Source organism: Mustelus asterias, chromosome 29 (genome assembly GCF_964213995.1).
Source record: "Mustelus asterias chromosome 29, sMusAst1.hap1.1, whole genome shotgun sequence".
Classification (NCBI taxonomy): Eukaryota; Metazoa; Chordata; class Chondrichthyes; order Carcharhiniformes; family Triakidae; genus Mustelus; species Mustelus asterias.
The window spans coordinates 22,073,305-22,088,048 of record NC_135829.1 but is presented as its reverse complement, the minus strand read 5'-3'; the positions used below and the strand labels follow the sequence as shown (position 1 = coordinate 22,088,048).

Below are 14,744 nucleotides of genomic sequence, written 5' to 3'. Positions count from 1 at the left end.
TGGGTACACCCACAGTGCTGTTAGGGAGGGAGTTTCGGGATTTTGATCCAGCGCCAGTGAGGGAACGGTGATATATTTCCAAGTCAGGGTGGTGAGTGACTTGGAGGGGAACCTCCAGGCGGTGGTGTTCCCATGTATCCGCTGCCCTTGTCCTTCGGGATGGTTGCGGTCGTGGGTTTGAACGGTTATGATGGACACTCCTGTTGTTGAAATCCAGCTTTCCTCCTCATGAGAAATACATGCTTTCAAAATTCCATGTGCCTCATATTTTTCACCACCTTCGAGAAGTAGTTCTACTCACTCTGCTTCATTTTGTACTATTTTTTCTGCTGTTGGTCATTAGTTGTGGGCCAATGAACTTCTCATTAAATGTTTTTTCTGATCTGATCTGGCCCATGGTGTGCTTGGAAAAATGTATATTGTTTGTTTGGTGTCTATGTCCTTATTGCTCATCAGGCAGTCCACACACACACTCCGCAATGTCCACAGGTTACCAACATTAGCCTCCGGGTGAAATATTGTGCTGTTTTTGTTTTGAAAGGAGGTAAGACGGTGAAAGTTGTCTTCATTGACTCGCCCCTGCCAAAGAAACACCTAACTGTGAGAGAGAAGAACCGACTCTTTTATGAAGTTCCTCTAGATCTGTTGATGACGAAAAAGTATTACATTGCCGTGTCTAGCATGATGCTGGACAAATCTGAAAGATGTGACATGTTCGCAGACAAAGTAAGATTTTGTAATCAAGCCTTCTGTTTGAAACTCGGCATTGTCTCGAAATTTATATGTGGTTCTGTCCGTATTGCAATAGCTCTGCCTTTAGGCAGTGTACGGACTCTGACGTCATAGAATCATAGAACTCTACAGTGCAGAAGGAGGCCATTCGGCCCTTCGAGTCTGCACCGACCACAATCCCACCCAGACCCTATCCCCATACATTTACCCTAGCTAATCCCCCTGACTCTCAGGGTCAATTTAGCATGGCCAATCCACCTAACCCGCATATCTTTTGACTGTGGGAGGAAACCCATGCAGACACGGGGAGAACGTGCAAACTCCACACAGACAGTGACCTGAGGCCGGAATTGAACCCGGGTCCTTGGCACTGTTGGGCACCAGTGCTAACCACTGTGCCGCCCTATTCATATGGGCAGCATTGGTGGCACAGTGGTTAACATTGCTGTCTCACAGAGCCAGGGACTCGGGTTCAATCCCAGCCTCGGGTGACTGTCTGGGGGAGAACGTGTAAACTCCACACAGACAGTCACCCGAGGCTGGGATTGAACCCGAGTCCCTGGCGCTGTGAGACAGCAATGTTAACCACTGTGCCACCAATGCTGCCCATATGAATAGGGCGGCACAGTGGTTAGCACTGGTGCCCAACAGTGCCAAGGACCCGGGTTCAATTCCGGCCTCAGGTCACTGTCTGTGTGGAGTTTTCACGTTCTCCCCGTGTCTGCGTGGGTTTCCTCCGCTTTCCTCCCACTCCAAAAGATGTGCGGGTCAGGTGGGCTGGCCATGCTAAATTGCCTCTTAGTGTCAGAGGAATTAGCAGAGTGAATACGTGGGGTTGCAGGGATAGGGCCTGGGTGGGGTTGTTGTCAGTGCAGACTTATTGGGTTGAATGGCCTCCTTCTGCACTGTAGGGATTCTTATGATTCAGATCTGCAAATTACAGGAAAATCAATACAATCAGTCTCGCAGGAGACCACTCAGCCCATGGGTTTGTCATATGAGGAGCGGTTGAGGACTCTGGGTCTACACTCAATGTGATTTCAGAAGGATGAGGGGGGATCTTATTGAAACTTACAGAATAGTGAGAGGCCTGGATAGAGTGGACGTGGAGAGGATGTTTCCACGAGTGGGAGAGACTGGAACTCGAAGGCACAGCCTCAGAGTGAAGGAACACTCCTTTGACATTGAGATGAGGAGGGATTTCTTTAGCCAGAGGGTGGTGAATCTGTGGAATTCATTGCCACAGAGGGCTGTGGAGGCCAGGTCACTGAGTGTCTTTAGGACAGAGATAGATAGGCTCTTGATCAATAAGGGGATCAAGGGTTACAGAGAGAAGGCAGGAGAATGGCGATGAGAATCATATCAGCCATGATTGAATGGCGGAGCAGATCCGATGGGCCAAATGGTACCTGGGCCGACCCTGTCGTCCAAACTCCTGCTTGTTTGCCCCATCCGTTTTCTGCCCTTGAACTATTTATCCAATTCCTTTTGAAACTTACTACTCAGCCTGCATCCTCCATCTTCTTAGGGCAAAGTATCCTGGACAGTAATACTTGCAAACCTTGCGTCATAACTTTGTGAAGCTGTTTGCTGATATTATCGATTTATTGCCTCCCACAGTCCAAAGATGTGCGGGTTAGGTGGATTGGCCATGCTAAATTGCCCCTTAGTGTCAGGGGGACTAGCTAGGGTAAGGTAAATATGTGGGGTTATGGGGATAGGGCCTGTGTGGGATTGTGGTCGGTGCAGACTCGATGGGCTGAATGGCCTCCTTCTGCACTGTAGGGATTCTAAACCAGAGCACCCGGAGGAAACCCACGCAGACACGGAAAGAGTATGCAAACTCCACACAGACAGTAACCCGAGGCCGGAATTGAACCCGGCTCCCTGGTGCTGAGAGGCAGCAGTGCTAACTACTGTGCCACCGTGCCGCCCTTATTGTTTCGTATGTGAAGAATTTCCCATCAGGGGTCAGAGTAAGCTGACAATTAAGGGGTACAATCACCTATTGGTTCAAGTTATTGGTGAACCTATTGGTTCAGCTATTGGGCGGCACGGTAGCACAGTGGTTAGCACTGCTGCTTCACAGCTCCAGGGACCTGGGTTCGATTCCCGGCTTGGGTCACTGTCTGTGTGGAGTTTGCACATTCTCCTCGCGTCTGCGTCGGTTTCCTCCGGGTGCTCCGGTTTCCTCCCACAGTCCAAAGATGTGTGGGTTCATAGAATCATAGAATCATAGAAACCCTACAGTGCAGAAGGAGGCCATTCGGCCCATCGAGTCTGCACCGACCACAATCCCACCCAGGCCCTACCCCTATATATTTTACCCGCTAATCCCTCTAACCTACGCATCCCAGGACACTAAGGGGCAATTTAACATGGCCAATCAACCTAACCCGCACATCTTTGGACTGTGGGAGGTTGATTGGCTATGCTAAAATTGTCCCTTAGTGTCCTGAGATGCGTAGGTTAGAGGGATTAGTGGGTAAATATGTAGGGATATGGGGGTAGGGCCTGGGTGGGATTGTGGTTGGTGCAGACTCGATGGGTCGAATGGCCTCTTTCTGTACTGTACGGATTCTATGATTTCTATGAAGTTCAAATTCCACTGTGGCACCTGGGAGTTTAGTTTTAATTAATTAAATAAAAATCTGGGGAGGAAAGAATTGGCAGCAGAGATGGTGACCCATGGAACCACTGGTTATAAAAACGCAGCAGGGTCACTGATGGAAACAAAAAAAGAAAATGCTGGAAAGTCCCAGCAGGTCTGACAGCGTCTGTAGAGTGAGAATGGAGACAACATTGCGTGTCTGATTGACCCTTCATCAGAACTTACTGGTTACTGCTGGCCTTGGGGAAGGAATCATTAAATTGTTACAGCTCAGAAAGAGGCCATTTAGCCCACTGTTTTTGCACCAGCTATCCGAATGAATGCTATGACTTTGTTTCATTCCTCTGCCTTTTCCCTGTAGCCCTGCACATTGTTTCTCATCTGATGCCTTCTTGAATGCCTTGTATATAAAATCCCTATAGAAAAGGCCATTTGGCCCATTGAGTCTGCACCGCCTCTCTGTGACAAGAGTATCTTGCCCAGGTCCCCTCCCCCGCCCTATCCCCTTAACCCCACACATTTACCATGGCGAATCCATCTAACCTACACACCTTGGGACACTACAGGATAATTTAGCACGGCCAATCCACCTATCCCGTGCATCTTTGGACTATGAGAAGAAACCGGAGCACCTGGAGGAAACCCAGGCAGACATGGGGAGAACGTACAGACTCCGCACAGGTGGTGACCCAAGCGGGGAATTGAACCCGGGTCCCTGGCGCTGGGAGGCAGTAGTGATAACCAATGTGCCACCCTTGATTTAACCTCCACCACAATTCCAGACCCCAACCAGTCACTGGGTGAAAAAGCTTTTTTTTATATCACATTTGCTGCTTTTGCCAATCGCTTTAAACTTGTGCCCTCTCATTCTTGATCCTTTATCGAGCGGCAACATTATCTCTATCAAATCTTCTGTTAGCCTTGCTCAAAGGAAAACCGTCCCAACCACTCCGGTTTATCCTCATAACTCAAGTTTCTCATCCCTGGAACCATTCTTGTAACCCTCTTCTGCACTCTCTCCAGTGCGGTCACATTCTTCCGATAGTGTGGCGCCCAGAACTCTGCATAGTATTCCAGCTGAGGCCTAACTAGTGTCTTATGTAAATTCAGCATAACCTCCTTGCTCTTGTACTCTATGCCCCTATGAATAAAGCTCAGAATACCACCTGTCCTGCCACCTTCAATGATCTATGCACTTATGCACCCCAGTCCCTCTGCTCCCTTTTACCCCTTATTTTGTTAACTGTCCATATTCTTCCTACCAAATTATATATGGTATAATATAGTATATAACAGGAAAAGCAAGGGTCCCAGAAGCGATCCCTGGGGAACATAACTGCAAACATTCCTCCACCCCAAACAATATCCGTATCTATTTCCTATTATTCAGCCAATTGTGTATCCACGTTGCTAACTGTCCCTCTTATTCCATGGGCTATAACTTTTCTCACAAGTCTGTTGTGTGGCACTGTACCGAATGCCTTCTGACAGCCCACATACACCACATCAACAGCATTACCCTCATCGGCCCTTTCTGTTGCCTCTTCAAAAAACTCCAGCAAGTTAGCTAAATACAACTTCCCCAAATCTGAGTCATTTCCTCCCGCAATCCTGCCACGGCGCATGCTTTTGCAGTCAGCATAGGTCTGTGAGTAAGCCATTCTGCTCCTCGAGTCTGTTCTGCTATTCACTTAGTTTATCATAGAATCCCTACGGTGCAGAAGGAGGCCTTTTGGCCCATCGAGTCTGACCGACAGAGCATCCTACCCAGGTGGTATCATCCCACCCAGGCCCGCAACCCCACATACTTACCCCGCTAATCCCTCTAACCTACACACCTTTGGACACTAAGGGGCAATTTAACATGGCCAATCCACCTAACCTACACATCTTTGGACTGAGAGAGGAAACCCACGCAGACATGGGGAGAACGTGCAAACTCCACACAGGCACCCAAGGCCGGAATTGACACCGAGTCCTTGGTGCTGTGAGGCAGCAGTGCTAACTACTGTGCCACCATGCTGCCTGTGTGGTATAGGTGTCTGATCTATACCTCATTTTAAAAACCTATTTGGCAATAAATGCTGGCTTAACTTACAACACACACATCCTATAAATGAATAAAGAAAAAATCTAGCTTCCTCTTAAATGTATCTGTTATTAACCTCAACTTGTGGAAACAAGTTTCACCTCTTGCCCCTTTCTGGGCAAAGATGTTTCCGCTGAATTCCCACAGGATTTATTGATTTGTTGTTATTGATAGCACTCTATTTGGGGAGATCGTACTATAGTGGTTATGTTGCTGGGCTGATGAACCGGAACTTGAACAAATCAGAGTCAGGAGTTCAAATCCTACCACAGCAGCTGAGGGAATTTAAATTCAGCCAATTAAATAAATCTCCACTGCAAAAAACCTAGTCTCAGTAATGGTGACCATTTAAAATACTGGAATGTTATAAAATAAATTCATCTGGTCCACCAACGTCCTTCAGGCAAGGAAACCCTTACCTGATAAAAGAAAAGTATTGCGGATGCTGGAATCTGTAACAAAAACAGAAAATGCTGGAAAAGCTCAGCAGGTCTGACAGCATCTGTGGAGAGAGAGAATGGAGCCAACTTCACCCTCTGACGAAGAGTCATCCAGACTCGAAACGTTGGCTCTATTCTCTCTCCCCAGATTCTATCAAACCTGCTGAGACTTTTCAGCATTTCCTGTTTTTGTTGTGTTACGAAAGGGAGGTTGTTCTCCTCTCCGAGAGCTAACACTCAGAGAAGTACCTCCTTTCATAATCTGTTAACGTGTGTGTGATAAGGGCATTATCTGCACTTCAGTAGCTTTTAGTGATCGTATCAAAATAACTACCTGAGACTCTGAAAAAATCAACAAATAACACATTATTGTTCTAACAGTGAACAAGTTAACTAAACTATTAACAAACTGAATGAAACACTATTCTAATAAAATGCTGTCCGGATAAATCCAATTCCCATTTATTAACAAAAAAATTATATAATAGATTTTCTTAGTCACGCTCAAAAAGCAGCCAGGTTTGTCGTCGTCCCGAATGTTCTTTCCACTTTGCTGACTTCTCTGTGTTCCATTGGTACCTTTACGATTGAGATGAGGCTTTCTTTAAGACATAAATGTAGCTGTTACACTGGCAGAACAGTTGCTGTCTGTGTGTGTGTCTCTCTCTCTCTCTCTAGCTGCTATGAACTGTGGCAGTTGCTGGCAGGTGGTCTTTCTGGCAGTTTGGAGCTGTGCACGGTGGCCTTTATACCCCCGATGACATACCAAAAACCCCCACAATAGGGTTGGTTGACAGGTTATCAAAGCATAACATTCAAATCCGATAGGCTGCTGCTATTCAAATGTCTATTTCAAATTGATTGGTTAAAATTCAAAAACATGTTCTGATTCAAATGCCTAAAGCCTGTAACCAAAGCAACACTGTTGTTTTTGCCTCTGACACGTTGTTTCAGTCTGTGTACTGGATGTGCCTGCAGCTCTTCAGTGCAGAAAAAGCAAACTTACCTTTTAAACAGACAACTATTTATTAGTGTCACAAGTAAGGCTTACATTAACACTACAATGAAGTTACTGTGAAAATCCCCGAGTCACCACACTTTGGCGCCTGTTTGGGTCAATGCACCCTAACCAGCACATCTTTCAGAATGTGGGAGGAAACCGGAGCACCCGGAGGAAACCCACGCAGACATGGGGAGCACTCCACACAGACAGTGACCCCAAGCTGGGAATCGAACCCGGATCCCTGGCGCTGTGAGGCAGCAGTGCTAACGAGTGTGGCACCATTGAGCAGCGACGTGAGGAGGGATTAAATATTGGACAAGATATTCAGTGTGGCATAGTGACATATTCCAGTGGGATTGAAGTGTTTGCCGACAAATAAAATGGTTGTCTGAACCCCTTTTTTCATTGGAGCCAGTGTATTGTCTAATTGTATAAACTGTGCTTTGTAACACCTGCCTGTTTTCTTCCTGTTAAATATAGGACTTCCATTCCTGTAAGCACCAAAGAAGTCTCAGCGCACATGAAAGCCAAGACTTTGATCTTGCTGCTGACTTCAGTGAACTGGAGACGTTTGGATCAGGTGCATCCGGTTCGGGAAAGCCGAAAGGTGCAGGTGCCCGTAAATGTACCTCGTTGAGCAGTACACCCCTAACCTCCGGCAACGTGGACAGTGGGAAGAAGAAAGTTACTGAGGGGAAATCAAAGCCCCTGGAAGGAGCCCAAAAAATAATGCCGCAGAAACGGCAGGGCGTCAGACACGACCTGGACAGCGAATCGAACACAGAGGAGACTACTGATTGTGAGGGAGGGGGCAAATCAGATCAAAAGAAGACTGACCCCAAGGAAAAAGGAAGCGGTGAAGGAGGCAAGGACACAGATTCAGACGAAGTGGCCTTTGCTAAGGTGTTGGTTTCAGAACGGGCTGGTAGCTCTGTTGACAGTGACTCTGACGGTGAGCGATTGGTCATTGATACGAGTTATGGGGAAAGCAATGCGAAAACAGTTCAGAACGATTCGGGGTCCGTCCCTGAGAAGCTCGCACAGCAGGATCCCAAAGATGACATTCCAGATACCCCTCGATCGCCGTCTCCCGAACCAGATGCGCCCAGCAGCCAAATGCAGAAGCCCACTGGCCCGCGGCGAAAAAGAAAACCCACGAAACCCCTCTCGAAAGAGTTTGACCCGGTTGGGGAGATTATGAAAATGCAGTGTGAACTGTTGAAGCCGAGTCGTAAACGTCCGGTGGACCAGCTGCCAATCCCCCAGGAACAAACCTCGCCGCCCGGTAACCCAGCTGAGGTACAGTTACCACCTGATTGCAATTCTCCCCCCAAGCTGGGCTCCTCTTCATTTTGGAATGTACCCGGCTGTTGGTACACACCAACCAAGAACACACCACGTAAGGACAATGGAGACCTTCACGTTAAACTATTTCATGGGAGTTTATCTTAAAGTATTATGAATAATATCTCTACATTGCAGGAAGAGGGTATTCAGTCATAGAATCCTACACTGGAGCTGGAGGCCATTCAGCCCATCGAGCCTGCACCGACCACAATCCCACCCAGGCCCTATCCCAATAACCCCATGCATTTACCCCAGCTAGTCCCCCTTGACACTGAGGGGTAATTTAGCATGGCCAATCCACCTAACCAATCGAGTCTACACCGACTCTCCGAAAGTGAGATTGTGACTCAGATTGTGGTCGAGATTGTGGTCGGTGTAGACTCGATGGGCCGTATGGCCTCCTCTGCACTGTAGGATATTCTATGAAAGAGAATCCCACCCAGGCCTTCCCTCGCAACCCTGTCCACATAAGCCCCCTGCATTTACCACGCTAATCCCCCTAACTTGCACATCTTTGGACACTAAGGGACAATTTAGCACGGCCAATCCACCTAACCCGCACATCTTTGGCTTGTGGGAGGAAACCGGAGGAAACCCACGCAGACACGGGGAGAACGTGCAAACTCCACACAGACAGTCACCCGAGGCCGGAATCGCGTCCCTGGCGCTGTGAGGCAGCAGTGCTAACCACTGTGCTGCCGTAAAGTAGCACTGAGCAGGAATCTCATGATATTAATACTATCTGACTAATATCAGTTGCTAGTGATGAAAGGTAACTTGTTAAAACACTATCAATATCTTGTGTTGTGCATTAGGAGTCCAGAGACTGGACGTAGAGTGGGGTTAGCGGACAGGATCATCTTAGGTGCTGAATTATTCTGTCCAAATGTTTGTGCAACTCATTCTGTTATTTTTATTGATTTCCAATCTGTGCTATATGAGATTAGCTTAAAGTACAGTTTAGGGGTGGGTGCTGGTGCCAAGCAGAAGGAAGGTGAGGAAAGATTGGGTCACTTCTCTGTCCCTGCAGCTCGCCAGCTTGAAGCAATGTTGCCAGTATTCCGGTAGAAACCATTGCCTGCTGACATACTCACATTCCATGTGCTCAAACTCAGGGCAGCATGGAAAACGCACCATGCCCATTTATTTTGAGTGAAGGTTTTTAACGGTGGCACAGTGGTTAGACTACTTCTTCACAGCACCAGGGACCCGGGTTCAATTCCGGCCTCAGGTCACTGACTGTGTGGAGTTTGCACGTTCTCCCCGTGTCTGCGTGGGTTTCCTCCCACAGTCCGAAAGATGTGCGGGTTAGGTTGATTAACCTGAGTGTCAGGGGAACTAGCAGGGTAAATATGTGGGGTTAGGGGGATAGGGCCTGGGTGGGATTGTTGTCGGTGCAGACTTGATGGGCCAAATGGCCTCCTTCTGCACTGTAGTGATTCTATGATCAAGTCTATTTGTGAATTGCCTTTTGAATATTCTTCTAACTTTCACTAGTCCTGAAATTATCAGGAAACTGGAGTGCTTATTAAACCTTTGTATTCTGTCTAATTATATCAGAAAAATCAATGGGGAGCATCAAACACTGCATAGTGTCTCCACTTAGACAAAGCAAACTGATGAGTACTGTGCTTTGTTCCCTGTTTAGATCTCCTCTCGGAGGAGCTACTGAATTGCAATGAAGATCCGTCTGAATACACCGCGCCTGCAACCGGGAACGCCACTTATAAACTCTTCAGCCTTTCTGACCTCCTCTTACTCGTACGCGGCAATATTCAGAAAACACAGATGAGACCACGCTTAAACCGAGCGGTAGCAAGGAAGGTGAGTGCTTCTCTCATCGCCCCAGCATTGTCAGGGTTAATTTGTACAGAATAGTCTCCCACGTGGGCCAGGCCCATGATGCCCTAGTCCTGTATACACCCCACAAACCTGGTGTCTTCCAAACCTCTGCTACCTGTGTCCTCACTCAGACCGAAGGCCCATCGCCTGTGTGCTCGCTCAACACCCCCCACCCCACCCCCGCCAGTTAAACACTGCCTCAGTTTTAAAATCCTCATTCTTGTTTTCAAATCCCTCCGTGACCTCTTGCCTCCCTCGTCTCCTCCAGCCTCTGCGATATCAGCACTCACGTCATTCTGATCGTTCAGGCATTCCTGATTTTAATGGCTCCATCGTTGGCATCTGTGCCTTCAACTGGTTTTTCGCCCCCTCCCATGCGCAGGAGTGTGCACGCGGGAGAGAGAGATCTTGTGTGCGTTCCACCACCCTCGCGCACGCGTGGGTAGCCACACACAAGGGAGAGAGAGTGTGCTCAAGCAAGGGGGGCGGGTGCACACAAGGGAGACAGATCTCTCGTGCGCCCACTCTCTTATAGTCGATCTGTTTGACCAAGACTTTGCCCATCAGGCTTAAAAAATATATAGTTTTATGCTGCCCAAATTCAGTTTGGAAATAAATATTGGAATAGAACGCTTTCAGTATTCTAAGATTTCAATCAAATTTGAATGCTAATGCGTTAATTTAATTCCACAAGGATTGCTGGTGACTTGACTTCAATACAGCTGTGGTAATTAAAATGTAGCGGCAATAATTATACAGCAATAGGAATAATTGTCAGATTAGTCCAGTCAGCCTCCCCACCCCAAGGCAGCAGGAACTTGGGGGAATCCCTCTCATTCTGTCACATCGATTAATCTGTAAACTGTTAATGATTTCAACCAACATGATCTCTTGGCAGTTCTCAGGCCACCGTTCAGGCTGAACTGCCGGGGTCACTGGCAGCTGTTTGCGACATTCGGCCTCTCTCTGATTAAAGCTTCAAGAAATCATTTGCGACCATCGCTGTAAAAATCACACGTTACACATTCACAGCCCTTTGTCTGTTTTTGGTGTGGTCATTTGTCTGTCGGTGGCATTGTCTCCACAGACTTTCTGTTTCCTGTTTGTAGAGACGGAGAATCCGTTCGGGAGGGAGGAAGCTATAAATCAGTTCCCTGGAATATTTTTAGCAGTTTCGCAGCGTTCCGTGCTGCTCTAATTTATCCAAGAGGGGCGATAACAGAAAATAAATCAATCCCAGCCTGTAGTGTGTGGGGCTTATTCTGACTTTCAAAACTTACACCTTGAAGGTACAAGCAAAGGAAAAGCAAGAAATAGGTTTCCACTTCCACATATTCACGTGCAAACAGTAAAGCGACAGAAGGAGGCCATTCAGCCCATCAGGCCTGTTCCAGCTCTGAAAAAGCTATTCGATTCATTTCGCATCCTTCTGTCCTTTTCCCTGTGGCATTGCAGATTTCTCCTTTTAAAATATTTACCTTCCCTTTTGGAAGTTACTGTCAAATTCAATTGATTTGATTTATTATTGTCACATATAATGGGATACAGTGAAATGTATTGTTTCATAGAATCCCTACAGTGCAGAAGGAGGCCTTGCGGCCCATCGAGTCTGCACCAACCACAATCCCACCCAGGCCCTATTCCCGTAACCCCACATATTTACCCTGCTAATTCTGACACTAGGGTAAATTTACCATGGCCAGTCAACCTAACCCGCACATCTATGGGAGGAAACCAGAGCACCCGGAGGGGGAAACACGCAGACACGGGGAGAAAGTGCAAACTCCACACAGTGACCCAAGGCCGGAATTGAACCCAGGTCCCTGACGCTGTGAGACAGCAGTGCTAACCACTGTGCCATCTTGCACACTATACAGCCAAAACATACCATTCTTAGAGCACATAGGGGAGAAGGAAAGGAGAGGTTGCAGAACGTAGTGTTACAGCTAGGGTGTAGAGAAAGATCAGCTTAACAGTGTGGGTTTCCTCCGGGTACTCCTGTTACCTCCCACAGTCCAAAGATGTGCAGGTTTGGTTGATCGGCCGTGCTAAATTGTCCCTTAGTGTCAGGGGGATTAGCAGGGTATATACATGGGGTTAAGGGGATAGGGCCTGGGTGGGATTGTGGTCGGTGCAGATTTGATGGGCCGAATGGCCTCCTTCTGCAATGGAGGGATTCGATGATATGTTAGGGCCATTCAAAAATCTGATGGCAGCAGGGAAGAAGCTGTTCTTGAGTCAGTTGGTACGTGTTATCAGACTGTTGTGTCTTTTTCCCGAAGGAAGAAGGTGGAAGAGAGTATGTCCGGGGTGTGTGAGGTCCTTGGTTATGCCGGCTGCTTTGCTGAGGCTGCCTGTTCAGGCCCAGATCGCAACTCACTGAGCGACAAGGCAAAAGCTCCACATCTGCCCCTGCTTTCTTTGCCAGTTAGCCCAGTGTCCTTTGTCTGCTGCTCCTGCCAGTGGAACGCTGGGCCTGGGATTCTGCCGAGTTGGACTGACCACACCTGAAAATTGGCAAAACTGGCGTAACTCAGGGAATTTCGAACACAGATTATATCAACGAAAGTGGGCGTGCAGCTATCTCCTGTGCGTATTTTAAAAAGAAGCTGGCCATGTCTCCAGGCCCGCAGACCATTTTCTAAAATAAACCTGGAATTTTCATGGGGTGTGGGTGTCGCTGGCTAGGCCAGCATGCATCACCCATCCCTAATTGCCCTTGAACGGACATTTTAAGAGTCAACCACATTGCCAAACTAGGGAAGGATGGCAGATTTCCTTCCCTAAAGGACATTAATGAACCAGATGCGTTTTTCCAACAATCGACAATGGTTTGGTGGTCATCAGTAGACTTTTAATTCCAGATTTTTATTCAGATTCATCATCTGTTATGGTGAGATGCGAACCTGTGTCCCCAGAGCATTGCCTGGGTCCCTAGTATCATAGGATCTCTACAGTGTAGAAAGAGGCCATTTGGCCCATCCAACCTGCACCAACAACAGTCCCACCCAGGGATTGTTATCCCCATAACACCACATATTCACCCCCTGACACTAAGGGACAATTGTGCATGACCAATCAACCTTACCTGCACATCATTGGACTTTAGGAGGAAACCGGAGCACCCGGAGGAAACCCACGCAGACATGGGGAGAACGTGCAGACTCCCCACAGGCAGTGACCCAAGACCAGAATTCAACCAGGGTCCCTGGCAGCAGTGCTAACCACTGTGCCACCATTCTGCCCCAATTTAAACTAGTCTCAGTAATGGTGACCATGAAATTATCATTGATTACTGTAAAAACCCATTTTGTTCACTAATGTCCTTTAGGGAAGGAAATCCACCATCCTTACCTGGTCTGGCCTACATATGACTCCTTGCTGCACAGCAATGTGGTTGACCCTTAACCCTTTGAAATGGCCCAGCAGGTCACTCAGTTCAAAGGGCAATTAGGGATGGGCCACAAACGCTGGCCTGCAGCGACACCCACATCCTCTGAAAAGAATAAATAAAAAAGACAGAGGATAATATATAAACACGGTCATGTGTAAGACACAGCTGTTAAGTGATCATGAAACAGGGTTTAAAAGTTCAGCAAGAGAGGAGACTTGTTTAATGAGAAGTGGCACACAGTGATTACACCCAGGGAAGGGGCTGGGGGTCTATGATTTCCCTTGGCTTGGGGGGGCGGGTGGGACTGTTAGTTGATCCTGGTGGGGCAGTGATTACCCTTTGGAAGTGGTCTGCGGGGAGAGGTGGGGTGATGCTCCCAGGCAGGGGACTGAGGAGGGATGTTGATTACCCCGGGGAAAGAACTGATGCATGTGATTCCACTGTGAGGACAATGGGGTTTGACTCCCTACAGTGCAGAAGGAGGCCATTCGGCCCATCGAGTCTGCACCGACCACAATCCCACCCAGGCCCTACCCCCATATCCCTACATATTTACCCACTAATCCCTCTAACCTACACATTTCGGGACACTAACGGGCAATTTTTAGCATGGCCAATCAACCTAACCCGCACATCTTTGGATTGTGGGAGGAAACCGGAGCACCCGGAGGAAACCCACGCAGACATGAGGAGAATGTGCAAACTCCACACAGACAGTGACCCGAGCCGGGAATCGAACCCAGGTCCCTGGAGCTGTGAAGCAGCAGTGCTAACCACTGTGCTACCGTGCCGCCCCTCAGAAATTAGCTGATGTCACATGGGTTTGCACCGTAACCAAGCAAGGATGTGAGAACATTCCGGTTCACGTGCTGACGCTTTTGTGAGTTTGGTTTCTGCATTCAACATAAAGAATTTACAAAGATAATACCTAGAAAAGGTAATCACCAGAAGTGGCATTTAGACCATCACCTTACTTGTGACCTCTGTTTCTGTATCTCAACAGCACGTCCCTATTTATGTGTTCCCTAAGCTGGAGTATCAGTTATCTTATGGAATCGAAGCCCTGAGTGACAGTGAAATCTGTCGTCTATGGACTGAAAGCCTCCTCAATTCAAACGCCTGGTTTTACACTGGTGAGTTATACTTGCATTGTCCCAGTAAGCATGCACTTGTTTACTGGTGTTTGTGATCCGTCGGAACACCTGGTCACTTTGTAAATTTATTTGAGTGAGGGAATCCTCGTGGTGCTCGGGACACGTGGTGGAAATCTAACTCCGACTCGCGGT

The 14,744-nt window shown here is 47.8% G+C and overlaps 1 protein-coding gene across 2 annotated transcripts in view; it reads left to right on the top strand.

The window, feature by feature from the left end:
- ice2 (interactor of little elongator complex ELL subunit 2) overlaps nt 1-14,744 on the top strand; it is an 83,812-nt gene that overhangs the window by 17,090 nt on the left and 51,978 nt on the right. For both annotated transcript variants that reach the window (XM_078200176.1, XM_078200177.1), the window contains 4 exons: nt 542-726; nt 7,356-8,274; nt 9,871-10,046; nt 14,462-14,591. In XM_078200176.1, coding sequence (XP_078056302.1) covers nt 542-726; nt 7,356-8,274; nt 9,871-10,046; nt 14,462-14,591 — 1,410 coding nt within the window. The remainder of the gene's footprint in view (nt 1-541; nt 727-7,355; nt 8,275-9,870; nt 10,047-14,461; nt 14,592-14,744) is intronic.